At 43.7% G+C, this 14,709-nt stretch overlaps 1 protein-coding gene across 4 annotated transcripts in view; it reads right to left on the bottom strand.

The window, feature by feature from the left end:
- The window catches only part of LOC106582129 (unconventional myosin-XVI), a 225,771-nt gene that overhangs the window by 78,488 nt on the left and 132,574 nt on the right, over positions 1–14,709 (bottom strand). For all 4 annotated transcript variants that reach the window (XM_082967086.1, XM_082967085.1, XM_045704630.2 and 1 more), the window contains exons 21-25: positions 13,210–13,282; positions 9,863–10,015; positions 9,387–9,587; positions 9,190–9,265; positions 6,028–6,215 (exon numbers count right to left, since the gene is read on the bottom strand). In XM_082967086.1, the coding sequence (XP_082823212.1) occupies positions 6,028–6,215; positions 9,190–9,265; positions 9,387–9,587; positions 9,863–10,015; positions 13,210–13,282 (691 nt within the window). The remainder of the gene's footprint in view (positions 1–6,027; positions 6,216–9,189; positions 9,266–9,386; positions 9,588–9,862; positions 10,016–13,209; positions 13,283–14,709) is intronic.

Below are 14,709 nucleotides of genomic sequence, written 5' to 3' on the forward strand. Positions count from 1 at the left end.
CACTACTGTTCAAAAGTTTGGGGTCATTAAGAAATGTCCTTGTTTTTGAAAGAAAAGCACACTCCACACTGCCCTTTCCCACCTGGACAAAAGGAACCACCTGATCCTCAACACAGGGGCCCCTCAGAGGTGTGTGCTCAGTCCCCTCCTGTACTCCCTGTTCACTCATGACTGTACGGCCAGGTATGACTCCAACACCATCATTAAATTTGCCGATGACACAACAGTGGTAGGCCTGATCACCGCCAACGACGAGACAGCCTATAGGGAGGAGGTCAGAGACCTGACTGGTATGGCATCTGCTCGGCCTCCGACCGCAAGGCACTACAGAGGGTAGTGTGTACGGCCCAGTACACTGGGGCCAAGCTTCCTGCCATCCAGGACATCTATACCAGGCGGTGTCAGAGGAAGGCCCTAAAAATGGTGAAAGACTCCAGCCACCCTAGTCATAGACTGTTCTCTCTTCTACCGCACAGCAGGGGTACCGGTGCACCAAGTCTAGGTGCTCTGGTACCTAGGCTTCTACCCCCAAGCCGTAAGACTCCTGAACAGCTAACCAAATGGCTACCGAGACTATTTGCATTGCCCCCCCAACCCCTATTTTACAATGCTGCCACTCTCTGTTTATTATCTATGCATAGTCACTTTAAATCTACCTATACGTACGTATTACCTTAACTAACCTGTGCCCTCGCACATTGACTCTGTAACGGTACCCCCTGTATATAGCCTCGCTACTGTTATTTTACTGCTGCTCTTTATTTTTTTTAACTTAAAACTGCATTGTTAGTTAAGGGCTTGTAAGTAAGCATTTCACTGTAAGGTCTATATACCTGTTGTATTCGGCTCATGTGACAAATACAATTTGATTTGACTTGAGACTGCGCTCAGTTCTTGAAATTTTCCGGATTGACTGACCTTCAAGTCTTAATGTAACGATAGACTGTCGTTTCTCTTTGCTTATTTGAGCTGTTCTTGGCATAATATGGTCTTTTACCAAAAAGGGCTATCTTCTGTATTCCACCCCTACCTTGTCACAACAGAACTGATTGGCTCAAATGCATTAAGAAGGACATCAATTCCACAAATGTACTTTTAACAAGGCACACCTGTTAATTTAAATGCATTCCTGGTGACTACCTCATGAAGCTGGTTGAGAGAATGCCAATAATGTGCAAAGCTGTCATCAAGGCAAAGGGTGGCTGCTTTGAAAAATCTCAAATATAAAATGTATTTTGATTTGTTTAACACTTTTTTGGTTACTACATGATTCCATGTGTGCTATTTCATAGTTTGGAAGTCTTCATTATTATTATACAATGTAGAAAATAGTAAAAATTAAGAAAAGTCCTTGAATGAGTAGGTGTGTCCAAACTTTTGACTGGCACTGTAAGTATTCATACTCCTGAGTCAATAATTTGTAAAAGCACATTGGCAGCGATTACAGGTGTCTTTCTGGGTAAGTCTCTCAGAGCTTTCCACACATGGATTGTGCAACATTTGCCTATTATTCTTTTCCAAATTCTTCAAGCTCTGTCAAATTGGTTGTTGATCATTGCTAGACAACCATTTTCAGGTCTTGAAATACATTTTCAAGTAGATTAAGTCAAAACTGTAACTCGGCAAGATGACACCGATAGAGATGGCAGCTTCGCTTTGAGTCCTTAGGAAACTGCAGTATTTATTTTTTTGGTATATATTACTTCTTACATTGTTAGCCCAGAAAACCTTAAGTGTTATTACATACAGCCAGGAAGAACTATTGGGTATCAGTGAGACATCAACTTACCAGCCCTAAGACCAGGAATACAACTTTCCCAAAGCGGATCCTTTGTCTGCACCTCCCAGGGCATTTGAACTGATTCCAGAGGCCGACCCAAAACAACGCTGTCGGAGGAGAGGGTTCCGGAGCGGTCTTCTAGTGAGGCTTCGGATGCGCGCACATCACCCACTGCTTCCGAGTATATTACACACTAATGTCCAGTCCCTAGTTAACAAAGTCAACGAAATTAGGACAAGAGTTGCTTTCCAAAGAGATATCCGGTATTGTTACATACTCTGTTTTACAGAGCCATTGCTAGCTGGGGACAAGCTGTACACCCAACGGGATTTTCAGTGCATCGCGCCGATAGGAACAAACATCTCTCTGGTAACAAGAAGGGCGGTGGTGTATGTTTCATGATTAACGGCTCATGGTGTAATTGTAACAACATATAAGAACTCAAGTCCTTTTGTTCACCTGACCTAGAATTCCTCACAATCAAATTCCGACCGTATTATCTCCCAAGAGAACTCTCCTCTGTTATCGTCACCACCGCGTATATCCCCCTGCAAGCGGATACCAAGACGGTCATCAAGGAACTTCACTGGACTTTATGCAAACTGGAAACCATATATCCTGAGGCTGCATTTAATGTAGTTGGGGATTTTAACAAAGCTAATCTGAGAACAAGGCTACCTAAATTCTGTCAGCATATCGATTGCAGTCCCCGAGCGAGTAACACACTCAACCACTGCTACTCTAACTTCCGTGATGCATACAAGGCCCTCCCCGCCCTCCTTTTGGCAAATCTGACCATGACTCCATCTTGTTGATCCCCTCCTATAGGCAGAAACTAATACAGGAAGTGCCCGTGCTTAGGTCTATCCAACCAATTGGATTCCATGCTTCAAGATTGCTTTGATCACGTGGACTGGGACATGTTCAGGGTAGCCTCACACAATAACATTGACGTATACGCTGACTCGGTGAGAGAGTTTATAAGGAAGTGTATAGGAGATGTTGTACCCACTGTGACTATTAAAACCTTCCCTATCCAGAAACCATGGATGGTGGCAGCATTCGCGCAAAACTGAAAGCACTTACCACCACATTTAATTATGGCAAGTTGACTGGAAACATGGCCGAATACAAACAGTGTAGTTATTCCCTCCGTAAGGCAATCAAACAAGCAAAGCATCAGTATAGAAACAAAGTGGAGTCACAATTCAACGGCTCAAACACGAACGTATGTGGCAGGGTCTACAGACAATCACGGATTACAAAAAGAAAACCAGCCCTGTCGCGGACATCGATGTCTTGCTCAAAGACAAATGAAACAACTTCTTTGAGTGCTTTGAGGACAACACAGTGCCACCGACACAGCCCGCTACCAAAGACTGGGCTCTCCTTCTCCGTGGCCGACGTGAGTAAAACATTTAAACGTGTTAACCCTCACAAGGCTTCCGGCCCAGATGGCATCCCTAGCTGCGTCCTCAGAGCATGCGCAGACCAGCTGGCTGGTGTGTTTACGGACATATTCAATCAATCCCTATCCCAGCCGGCTGTCCCCACATGCTTCAAGATGGCCAGCATTGTTCCTGTTCCCAAGAAAGCTAAGGTAACTGAACTAAATGACTATCGCCCCGTAGCACTCACGTCTGTCATCATGAAGTGCTTTGAGAGGCTAGTCAAGTATCATATCACCTCCACCCTATCTGTCACCATAGACCCACTCCAATTTGCATACCACCCCAGTAGGTCCACAGACAACGCAATCACCATCACACTGCACACTGCCCTATCCCATCTGGACAAGAGGAAAACCTTTTGTAAGAATGCTGTTCATTGACTACAGCTCAGCATTCCACACCATAGTACCCTCCAAACTCATCATTAAGCTTGAGATCCTGGGTCTCGACCCCGCCCTGTGCAACTGCGGTCTGCACAACACATCACTGGGGGCAAACTACCTGCCCTCCAGGACACCTACAACGCCCGATGTCACAGGAAGGTAAAAAAGATCATCAAGCACAATAACCACCCGAGCCACTGCCTGTTCACCCCGCTTCCATCCAGAAGGCGAGGTCAGTACAGGTGCATCAAAGCTGGGACCGAGAGATTGAAAAACAGCTTCTATCTCAAGGCCATCAGATTGTTAAACAGCCACCACTAGCACAGAGAGGTGGCTGCCTACCTTCAGACTTGATATCATTGGCCACTTAAATAAATGGAACACTGGTCACTTTTATAATGTCACTTTAAGAATGTTTACACATCTCACATTACTCATCTCATATGTATATACTGTATACTGTATCCTTCACTATCTATTGCATCTTAGCCACTCTGTCACTGCTCATCCGGATATTTTATACTGATATATTCTCATCCCATTCCTTTACTAGATTGTGTGTATTAGGTTTTGTTGTGGATTTGTTAGATATTACCTGTTAGATACTGCTGCACTGTCGGATCTAGAAGCATAAGCATTTCACTACACTCACAATAACATCTGCTAACCTTGCGTATGTGACCAATAAAATTTGATTTGATTTTGATTTGATTCACTGTCTTCGTGGTAAGAAACTCCAGCATAGATTTGGCCTTGTGTTTTAGATTATTGTCCTGCTGAAAGTTGTATTCATCTCCCAGTCTTTGTGGTTGAATCTGTTTTTTGAAATTCACTGCTCAACTGAGGGTCCTTACAGATAATTAATTGTATTGTACAGGGATGAGGTAGTCATTCAAAAATCATGTTAAACACTATTATTGCACACAGGGTGTGTCCATGCAACTTATTATGTGAATTGTTAAGCACATTTTTACTCCAAGTTTGGGAAATGATGTTCTAGCTGAAGTTATAAAATCTAGCATAATTGTGAGAACACAATGTTTTATAGCAGAAGGGTGTGTGGTTTGTGAACCCTTAAAATGTCATGAGAAACATTTATGATGACACTATATTACCACATACTTGTGTGTATGTGTGTCTGTGTGTGTGTGTGTGTGTGTGTGTGTGTGTGTGTGTGTACATTTACTCTTATCAGCTGGCAGTACAGGACAAACAAAGCTATTCCCAGAGGTCTATATTTAACAGTATGGTGGGAAGTGGCCTAATTTGGGAAACATGTTTTTTCCAAACACACACTCTTTGCTTTTCCATCAGTCCTCTGCTCCTGGCTGCTGCTTTTCCAATTGGAACACCCAGCTTCCGACTAAGTGCGTCACAGACATGGACACAGCCTGCTTTCACCATTGGTGATTCCCACCTCCCTTAACCACCAATCAACATGAGGGGGGTGCCCATATTTAGAATGTTCTGAGGAGGGATGCTTTGAGCTGTCTGTCATTTCTATTGTTCATGACGGTGAACACATCATTTATTTATTCATTTGTATGTATTACCACACTGATTGCGGTACTTTATTGGGGTCTTATTGATTTTACCTGGGAAAATGACATTAATAAGTACTGAATGAATACCATACTGACTGTTTGGATAGGTTGTGGTTTAGATATGACTCTTAGTTAGGGGTATCACCCTCTTGTTTAATGTACCTTAATGAGTCACGAATAGTGTATGTCTGTATATGGTATGCTATACAGTACGTGTCATATGTTACGTTAGCCTCTTTGCTCCTGTCGCTGAAGACTACATCCCGTATCCCCGAAAACATATTTACCAGGCCTCTGGTTTACCTATTTCCGTCACTGAAGGAGAATCTATTATCTGGAATGCCTTACCAGTCGATACAGTTTATTTATAAATGAGATATACATATACATTCCTGTCTCTTTCCTTTTGGACAGAAACATACATACCCACAAACACACTACTCCATAGTAGTTGCCATGCGAGATTACCGTGTGATCTCAGATGCCCGAGCACCTTTAGGGAGATGCGGAGTGAATTTGGTAAACTCTGGAAAACATTTATTTTCACACATTTAATTACCAACTGGCAAGGCATTCCAGATTATAGATATGCCTTCGTGATGGGAAATGTTTATTGGAAATAGATATATGGGAGGGCTGGTGAATATGTTTTTGGGGATACGGGATGTCGTTTTCAGTGACAGGAGCCCAATGTGTACAGTTCTCCCGAAGAAAACGAGGCTAATGTACCATATGACATGTACTGTATAGCATACACTCTGAGTGACTCGCTAAGGTGATGGTTATGTCACTTAGTCCTCCATACCTTGGTGAGTGTATGCGGTACGGTATGCTACACAGTATATGGTTTACCAGCCATTGTCCAGTACCTTGGTGAGGTCCAGGTACCTCCGAGGCTCGCGGCCTGCGGGGGTCAAGGTGGAGGGGGATGACATCCTGTTTAGGAGAAGTGCTGCTTTGGGCCCTCTCAGAGCCATCTTGGCCTGGCCTGGTACCAGAGACCCAGTCTGGGTCAGCTTGGACTGGAACAACTGCTGCACCAACACACTCTCACTGGCTGTACAGGAGAATCACAGAGAGAGAAAGAGAGAGAGGGAGGGAATGGAGTCCAGAGGAAGGAGGGAGGAAGACAATTGGAGAGCGTTGATTGGAGGAGAGGATCAGCGGGAGCAGGAGAGGAGGAAGGAGAGAGAGGGAGAGAGAGAGAGAGAGAGAGAGAGAGAGAGAGAGAGAAAGGAGCAGACAGGAGACATGAGGGGATTAAGAGGAGAGGATGGTTGGAAGGAAGGAAGGAAGGAAGAGGAGAAGTGAGGGGGAGGCAATGGAGCAATAATAGCCATGTAAACAATCAGCTCCATAAGAGAGTAGGCTGAGCATGCTGCCAAAGAACACGTGAAGCAGCCCTGGAAAACAATGAGATCTTTGAGAGAGGCATGTGTGTGTGGGAGGGGAGTGTGTGTGGTGTGTGGTGGTGTGAGAGAGAGAGAGAGAGAGAGAGAGAGAGAGAGAGAGAGAGAGAGAGAGAGAGAGAGAGAGAGAGAGAGAGAGAGAGAGAGAGAGAGAGAGAGAAAGAAAGAGAGATCTTGAAAGGAAAAATTAACAAGAGTCCTAGACTGGTTGTAGGGAGTAATGACTGTGGGCTCCAGAGGTAATTGTCTCTTCATTTATGTAATCATAATCCCCCTCCACCCCCACCACCTGACTACTGAGGCCCACAAGGCACTCTCCATACATACAGCTCAGCCCACCCTCAGCCCCCGCCCTCACACACCCTTCAGTCTAAACTCACCTTTACCCTTTGGTATATAGGAAATGGATGGGAAGGAGGGGCTGAGATGTATCCACAGGAGGATGCTGAGGGGAGGAGAGCTAATAATAATGGCTGGAATGGAGTAAATGGAATGGTATCAAACACAGAAACCATGTGTTTGATGTGTTTGATACCATTCCATGTATTCCGTTCCAGCCGTTACTATGAGCCCATCCTCCCCAATTAAGGTGCAACCGGCCGCCTGTATCATATTATCTGAGCTGGAAGTGTTTGTGGGTATGTATGTTTCTGTCCAAAAGGAGTGAAACAGGAAGGTGTGTGTGTATCATAATGTGTGTGCATGTGTATCTTTATGTGTGTACATTGTGCGTATGTGCACAAAGGAACAAAAGCAAGAGAGAGGGACAGAGAGAGGTACAAAAAGCCAACTCTGAAGGGGTAGCCTTGATTAGGCCCATCATGTAAATTACAGCAAACCACAGTAATTAGCCCTAGAGACGGTAAGCTAGCTGCTCCTGGCTCTGACACAAAGTCTGCCTGTGTCCTGCTATGCTTGGCTCACAACTACACCAGCACACATCTGGCCATGCTCAATAGACTATATACCCACTACTGCTGTGTTTGGCTCACAACTTCCACAGCACACATCTGGCCATGCTCAATAGACTATATACCCACTACTGCTGTGTTTGGCTCACAACTACACCAGCACACGTCTGGCCATGCTCAATAGACTATATACCCACTACTGCTGTGTTTGGCTCACAACTACACCAGCACACGTCTGGCCATGGTCAATAGACTATATACCCACTACTGCTGTGTTTGGCTCACAACTACACCAGCACACGTCTGGCCATGCTCAATAGACTATATACCCACTACTGTTGTGTTTGGCTCACAACTACACCAGCACACGTCTGGCCATGGTCAATAGACTATATACCCACTACTGTTGTGTTTGGCTCACAACTACACCAGCACACGTCTGGCCATGCTCAATAGACTATATACACACTACTGCTGTGTTTGGCTCACAACTACACCAGCACACGTCTGGCCATGCTCAATAGACTATATACCCACTACTGCTGTGTTTGGCTCACAACTACACCAGCACACGTCTGGCCATGCTCAATAGACTATATACCCACTACTGCTGTGTTTGGCTCACAACTACACCAGCACACGTCTGGCCATGCTCAATAGACTATATACCCACTACTGCTGTGTTTGGCTCACAACTACACCAGCACACGTCTGGCCATGCTCAATAGACTATATACCCACTACTGCTGTGTTTGGGTTGTTCCATATGAATTCAATCACTTTCTGACAGTACCCCTTCCAGAGATGTTTGGAAGAAGTGGTCAGGAAGTGACTTTTTGGACCTGAATGACAAAACCTTCAGGAGATAGAGGTGGTCAAAGTTGATCCATTTTGCATTCCCCATCCTACCATGAGACAGCCATGTCTTCATCACTGGAAAAGATAAACGATTGAATTTGATATTATATTATCTTTACAAACAGGATTATCAAACTATTTGATTATTTATTGAAAAAAGTATTAAATGTTTTACCTAAAAACGTGCCAACTCAATGTTTTCTCATATGTTGTAGCTTAGACCCTATTTTACATTGTCGGAGGTGTTTGTGTTTTGCCTGTCATCGGTTGAGACACAGCATTCTTTTGAATTCAGGGTGAATGTCATTTCAATCATAGAAACATAATTTTGGAATGAACCTATCCCTTCAGACCACTACAATTTAGCTGGTACACCGTTGAAATTTACTATCAGGAAGATGGCCACCAGTCCAACCACCATCGAATGACATCTTGAATTGAAATGTCTATTCTATTATTTATCTCTATGATTTCAATAGGTTTCCTATGAAAGATTGACAGTTTAATTTAAAACAATGGATATTTCCACTCAAGTCACAACACAAACACCTCACATGATGTGAAATAGGGTCTAAGCTACAGCTTATGGGTGTTTAGTTAATATATGCTAAAGGTAAAGATTTATTTTTTTTGTTAAGAAATAATCAAATTGTTTGACAACCCTGTTTGTAAGCTTTCAAATGATAATAAACTCAACTATTTATATTTTTCAGTGATGAAGACATGAATATCTCATGGTAGGGTGGGGTACGCAAAATGGTCAAGGTTTCTTTAAAATCAAAATGGGTGCAGTCAGAAATTGATCGAAATTAAATGGAACGACCCATGTGTGTGTATATTTAGTGATACTTACACTTCAGAACCAGTAGCAGGTTTTGGGGGAGGGAGTCCTTGTTCTTCACCAGGGATCCTGTGAGGTCATAGGCCATCTACCAATCAGAGAACAGATATACAACAACATGTTAATGTCAGATTCACTCACCTGGTCTACATTGTATGTGAGTGTGTTGCTGTGTGCGTGTGCGTGTATGTGAGTGCACACCTACTCACTTGGCCTGCGTAGTGTTTCACAGTGAAGGCAGGACCCTGGTCTATGGGTGGGGGGTTTCCATTGCCGTCCTTGGTTGTCAGGGAGATGCCGTGTGTGGGTGTGTTTTCGAGGTGTGTCTGTAGTCTCTTGTAGAGCGTCTGTTCTGTAGGCCTCAGCGACTGACTCTCCTCATCCATCACAGACAGCAGACCTTGAGGCTTCTGGGAAGATGGAGGACAGGGGTCACAGACAGATATAGAATGCATAGAACCACGGTACACTGTGCACTGACGCAGGGTAAAATATTTTTCAGCTCCTTAATGTTTCAGGTTAAGATTGGAGGTAGTGTAACCTGATCTTTGTATCTCAAAATCAATATAACCACACTCAAATCCAAAGCCTTTTCTAGAATGAGATATGTGTTATTTTTATAGAGGTTATCATAGTTCTTAAAGAGGCAGCGGTGTGGTGGAGACCACAAACAACAAAACATTACCTGGAAGAAAAAGTCTAGAATGGCAGGCTGGTTGCCAGGTGACCGGAGCGTCTCCATGGTGACGGCCTCCTGTAGACACTCGGCCTGCTCCTGCTGGAACAACACCTCGGAGACATACTGCCTCACACGCTCGTTGGTCATGTTCACACACAGCTGGGAACACACACACACACAAGTTAACATGCAAGTAAATGGTGTGTGGCAAATTCACACAGGACTAAAATTACAGATGTGGTCCTTGTGCTTGTACACATAATTACATTACCCAACCTCCCTCAGTAAAACTCATGCCGTCTGATAAGGGCTACAGTAACATGTAAGCCTAATGTCCTAAACAATGGTTTCACCATAGGCCTAGGCTACTACGCAACGATGTATAGGCATATGAATCACCTTAAATGGCTCACCAGCACTTCCCGCACTGCTCACATGCCTATCTCAAATCCGTACGAATACTTTGGTTAAAAATGTGCTAGAACAGAGAACTTTAAGAGTTGAGAAATAAGAATAATAACATTTAAGGAGCAGATGTTATTTCCATTTTCGGACTTATATAAATATATAAATTATAAATAATGTATATGTTCCCATTAATTCTTGAAGAATATAACTTAGAAATGCCTCTTGAGCATCGTTTAACTTCCTAATCCAATCAGAACCCAAAATATAAGCTTGTAAAGCTTGTAAATGTAACCAAAGACTATGTAGCCTCAGAACATGGTTAAAACTATAATTTTGATATCATGGATATCATGGATTCGTTGCATCCATAGCTCTGTCTATGAATCTGAGGGTGGTTACATTTCTCCAGCCCCATCCCTCAGGTTTTACTGAAATAGGGGTGGGAAGAATGCTTTGTTATTGTACTGCTGATTGGCACTTTAAAGCTCTGCCTCCTCTCCATGATATGGAGCCCCCAATCCAGAGCCAAGAGCCGGCTATATGTCTATAGCCTACTGTAGCTATTGTACTGCTATAATAAAATGTGCCATTGTTTACTTAGAAGTTTAATAACAGGGCTTAGCTACAGATAACTGACAAAATAAAGGAAACACCAACATAAAGTGTCTTAATAGGGCGTTGGCCCACCACGAGCCAGAACAGCTTCAATGCATAGATTCTACAAGTGTCTGGAAATCTATTGGAGGGATGCGACACCATTCTTCCATGAGAAATTCCATCATTTGGTGTTTTGTTGATGGTGTTGGAAAATGCTATCTCAGGCAACGCTCCCAAATCTCCCATAAGTGTTCAATTGAGTTGAGATCTGGTGGTTGAGATGGCCATGGCATATGGTTTACATTGTTTTCATGCTCATCAAACCATTCAGTGACCACTCCTGCCCTGTGGATGGGGGCATAATCCTCCAATGGGGGCACAGCCATAGTAGCCAAAACAATGGCCTGCCCAGCATTTTTTTTACATGACCCTAAGCATGATTGGATGTTAATTGCTGAATTAACTCAGGAACCACACCTGTGTTGAAGCACCTGCTTTCAATATACTTTGTATCTCTCATTTATTAAAGTGTTTTCATTATTTTGGCAGTTACTTGTATATTGCACAATGGGCATTAAGGGTTCAACGCAAATATCTCTTGCTTTTCATAGTTCATTTGCTTAATATTGGGATGGGAGAGCTGTCCCTTACTGTAAGCAATCACAAATCAAAGTGCCAAATATTTCTGTCCAGTCCATGACGTTGCAGCTCGTGTCGTTACCATGCCAATTTTAATGGTGGCGCCCAGTCCCAAATAAGCATTGGATCCGAAATCCAAATATTCAAAGTTATGCAAAGATGCTATTTCTATATGACAAACACCCAGAACATGCATTTATGGTTTGTTTAGATTGTAAAATGCTTCCATTCCCTTTTAACATGTATTGGACATCACAATGACATGTAAGAAACAGAAATAATTAAATTGTGAGATATTTAATTTACATTTGATGTCGTCTTTGAACTTGAATTGTTTTTTTAGACTAATTCTACTCTCTTGTCCTTGAGTGCTGTCTATGACAGCATCAGTCAGTCAGTCTCAGCAGGTGTTGATGTCTGTAAAGCATGAGCTCATTAAGGAAATGCTGAGCAGGTACAATACAGCTCTGACGAACAAACTCTAACAAGCCCAGGCCGCATTAATGACCCTGATCTGTGTGTGCATCGTGTGTGTGTGTGTGTGCCATGCACACTCTAAATTATCATGCTTGTTTTGTTGACACCTGCCCCTCCCCTATCTCTCCAGAGTGTAATGTGTAATCCAGTGATTAGTTGTCTTCAATAACAGACAGGGTCTCCTCAAACATGGACCTGAACACTGGAACACAGGAAACACACTGGGGGAAGGAGGGATGAGGGAGGAATGGGGGTGAAGCGGTTGAATGGGGGTGGAGGGGGAGAACGGGGGAAGAGGGATGTTTAATCCCCAATAAATGTCTACCCGTCTCTTTCTTTCATCCACTCTTACCCATCTATCTCTCCTACACCTCTCTCCACCTCTCTCTCTCTCTCTCTCTCTCTTTCTAAGACTCCCTTGTCAGGTTAGATCTGTGAATCCCCCTCTTCCGCTCAGATTAAAGAACATCCTGAGAGGAAAGCAATTCACGTCTTACCACTTCCAACACACACACACACACACACACACACACACACACACACACACACACACACACACACACACACACACACACACACACACACACACACACACACACACACACACACACACACACACACACACACACACACACACACACACACACACCCACACACACACGGTTTGATCAGGGGTGGTCCCAAGGCGAGTGTGGGAAAGCCGAGGGCAGCATGGGTAAGCACTTATTTCCTTGAACACCTCCAATGTTCCGCTCGGATTAAAGAACATCCTGAGAGAAAAGCAATTGACATCTTACCACTTCCAACACACACACACATACACACACACACACACACACAGTGATATAGAGACTTCCAGCTAAACTCTCTGATCCTTGTTCGTACAGTGGAGAAGTCCATAAGACCTAGAGACCAAGGCTTTACACACAAGATTTATGAACAGAGGGAGAGAGAGATGGCTGAAAGAAAGACATGGGCAATGACAATAACATGTTGTTGTGAATCATTAACACACACACAGGCTATTTGTTGTGGGCCTAATCCAGGGGAGACACAGAGTCAAAGGTATTTTGTCAGCTTTTTTATCCAAAAGCAAAGTTCAATCATCAAACCCACTATCCTGGCTTTTACAAGCACCATGCTCTACTAACTGAGCTACAGAGGACCATAAAATAAACACTGCCCTGTGGTCCTGGTCTCAAAGAGTTAACCTAGTTGTGAAATTAACGTACCTGCTCAAATCCATTCCTCTGGAATTCCTCAAATCCAAAGATGTCCAGGATTCCAATCTCAAGAGCAGGATCTCTTTGGGAGAGTTGTGGAGGGGGGGAAAGATCAGAGAAGGAATTCACAAACAGTGTGACAGCTCCTCAGAGGCAATGTTGGTGTGTGTCCCTGCTCGTGTAGGTTTGATTTGGAATGGTGTGGCTAGAATGAATGGAATAGTGTGTGTGTTCGCTGAAGTATATACAGTGCATTCGGAAACTATTCAGACCCCTTGAAGACTTCCACACTTTGTTATGATACAGCCTTATTCTAAAATTGATGACTTTTTTCCCCCCTCATCAATCTACACACAATATTACATAATGACTAAGCAAAAACAGGTTTTTAATTTTTTTGTAAAAACTGATGTCGAATTTACATAAGTATTCAGACCCTTTACTCAGTACTTTGCTGAAGAAACTTTGGCAGCGATTACGGCCTTATGTCTTCTTGGGTATGACGCTACAAGCTTGGCACACCTGTATTTGAGGAGTTTCTCTCATTCTCGCACAGCTATTATCAGGTCTCTCCAGAGACGTTTGATTGGGTTCAAGTCTGGGCTCTGGCTGGGCCATTGAAGGACATTCAGAGACTTGTCCTGAAGCCACTCCTGCGTTGTCTTGGCTGTGGGTCGTTGTCCTGTTGGAAGGAGAACCTTCGCCCCAGTCTGAGGTCCTGAGCTCTGGAGAAGGTTTTCATCAAAGATCTCTTTGTACTTTGCTCTGTTCATCTTTCCCTTGATCCTGACTAGTCTCCCGCTAAAAAACAATCCCCACAGCATGATGCTTCCACCACCATAATTCACCATTTGGATGCTGCTAGGTTTCCTCCAGACGTGAAGCTTGGCATTCAGGTCAAAGCGTTCAATCTTGGTTTCATCAGACCAGAATCTTGTTTCTCATGGTCTGAGAGTTTTAGCAAATTCCAAGCGGGCTGTCATGTGCCTTTTACTGAGGAGTGGCTTCCGTCTAGCCCCTCTACCATATAGGCTTGATTGGTGGAGTGCTGCAGAGATGGTTTTCTTTCTGGAAGGTTCTCCCATCTCCACAGAGAAACTCTGGAGCTCTGTCAGAGTGACCATTGGGTTATTGTTCACCTCCCTGACCAAAGCCCTTCTCCCCTGGTTGCTCAGTTTGGCTTGGCTGCCAGCTATAGGAAGAGTCTTGGTGGCTCCAAACTTCTTCCATTTAAGAAAGATGGAGGCAACTGGCACCCTTCTCCAGATCTGTGCCTCAACACAATCCTGTCTCGGAGCTCTACGGACAATTCCTTCGACAGGGTTTTTTCTCTGACATTCACTGTCAACTGTGGGACCTTATATAGACAGGTGTGTGGCTTTCCAAGTCATGTCCAATCAATTGAATTTACCACAGGTGGACTCTGATCAAGTTGTAGAAACATCTCAAGGATGATCAATGGAAACAAGATGCACCTGAGCTCCATTTTGAGTCTCATACTGTAGCAAA

This window comes from Salmo salar, chromosome 21 (assembly GCF_965601325.2).
Source record: "Salmo salar chromosome 21, fSalSal1, whole genome shotgun sequence".
NCBI classification, from domain to species: domain Eukaryota; kingdom Metazoa; phylum Chordata; class Actinopteri; order Salmoniformes; family Salmonidae; genus Salmo; species Salmo salar.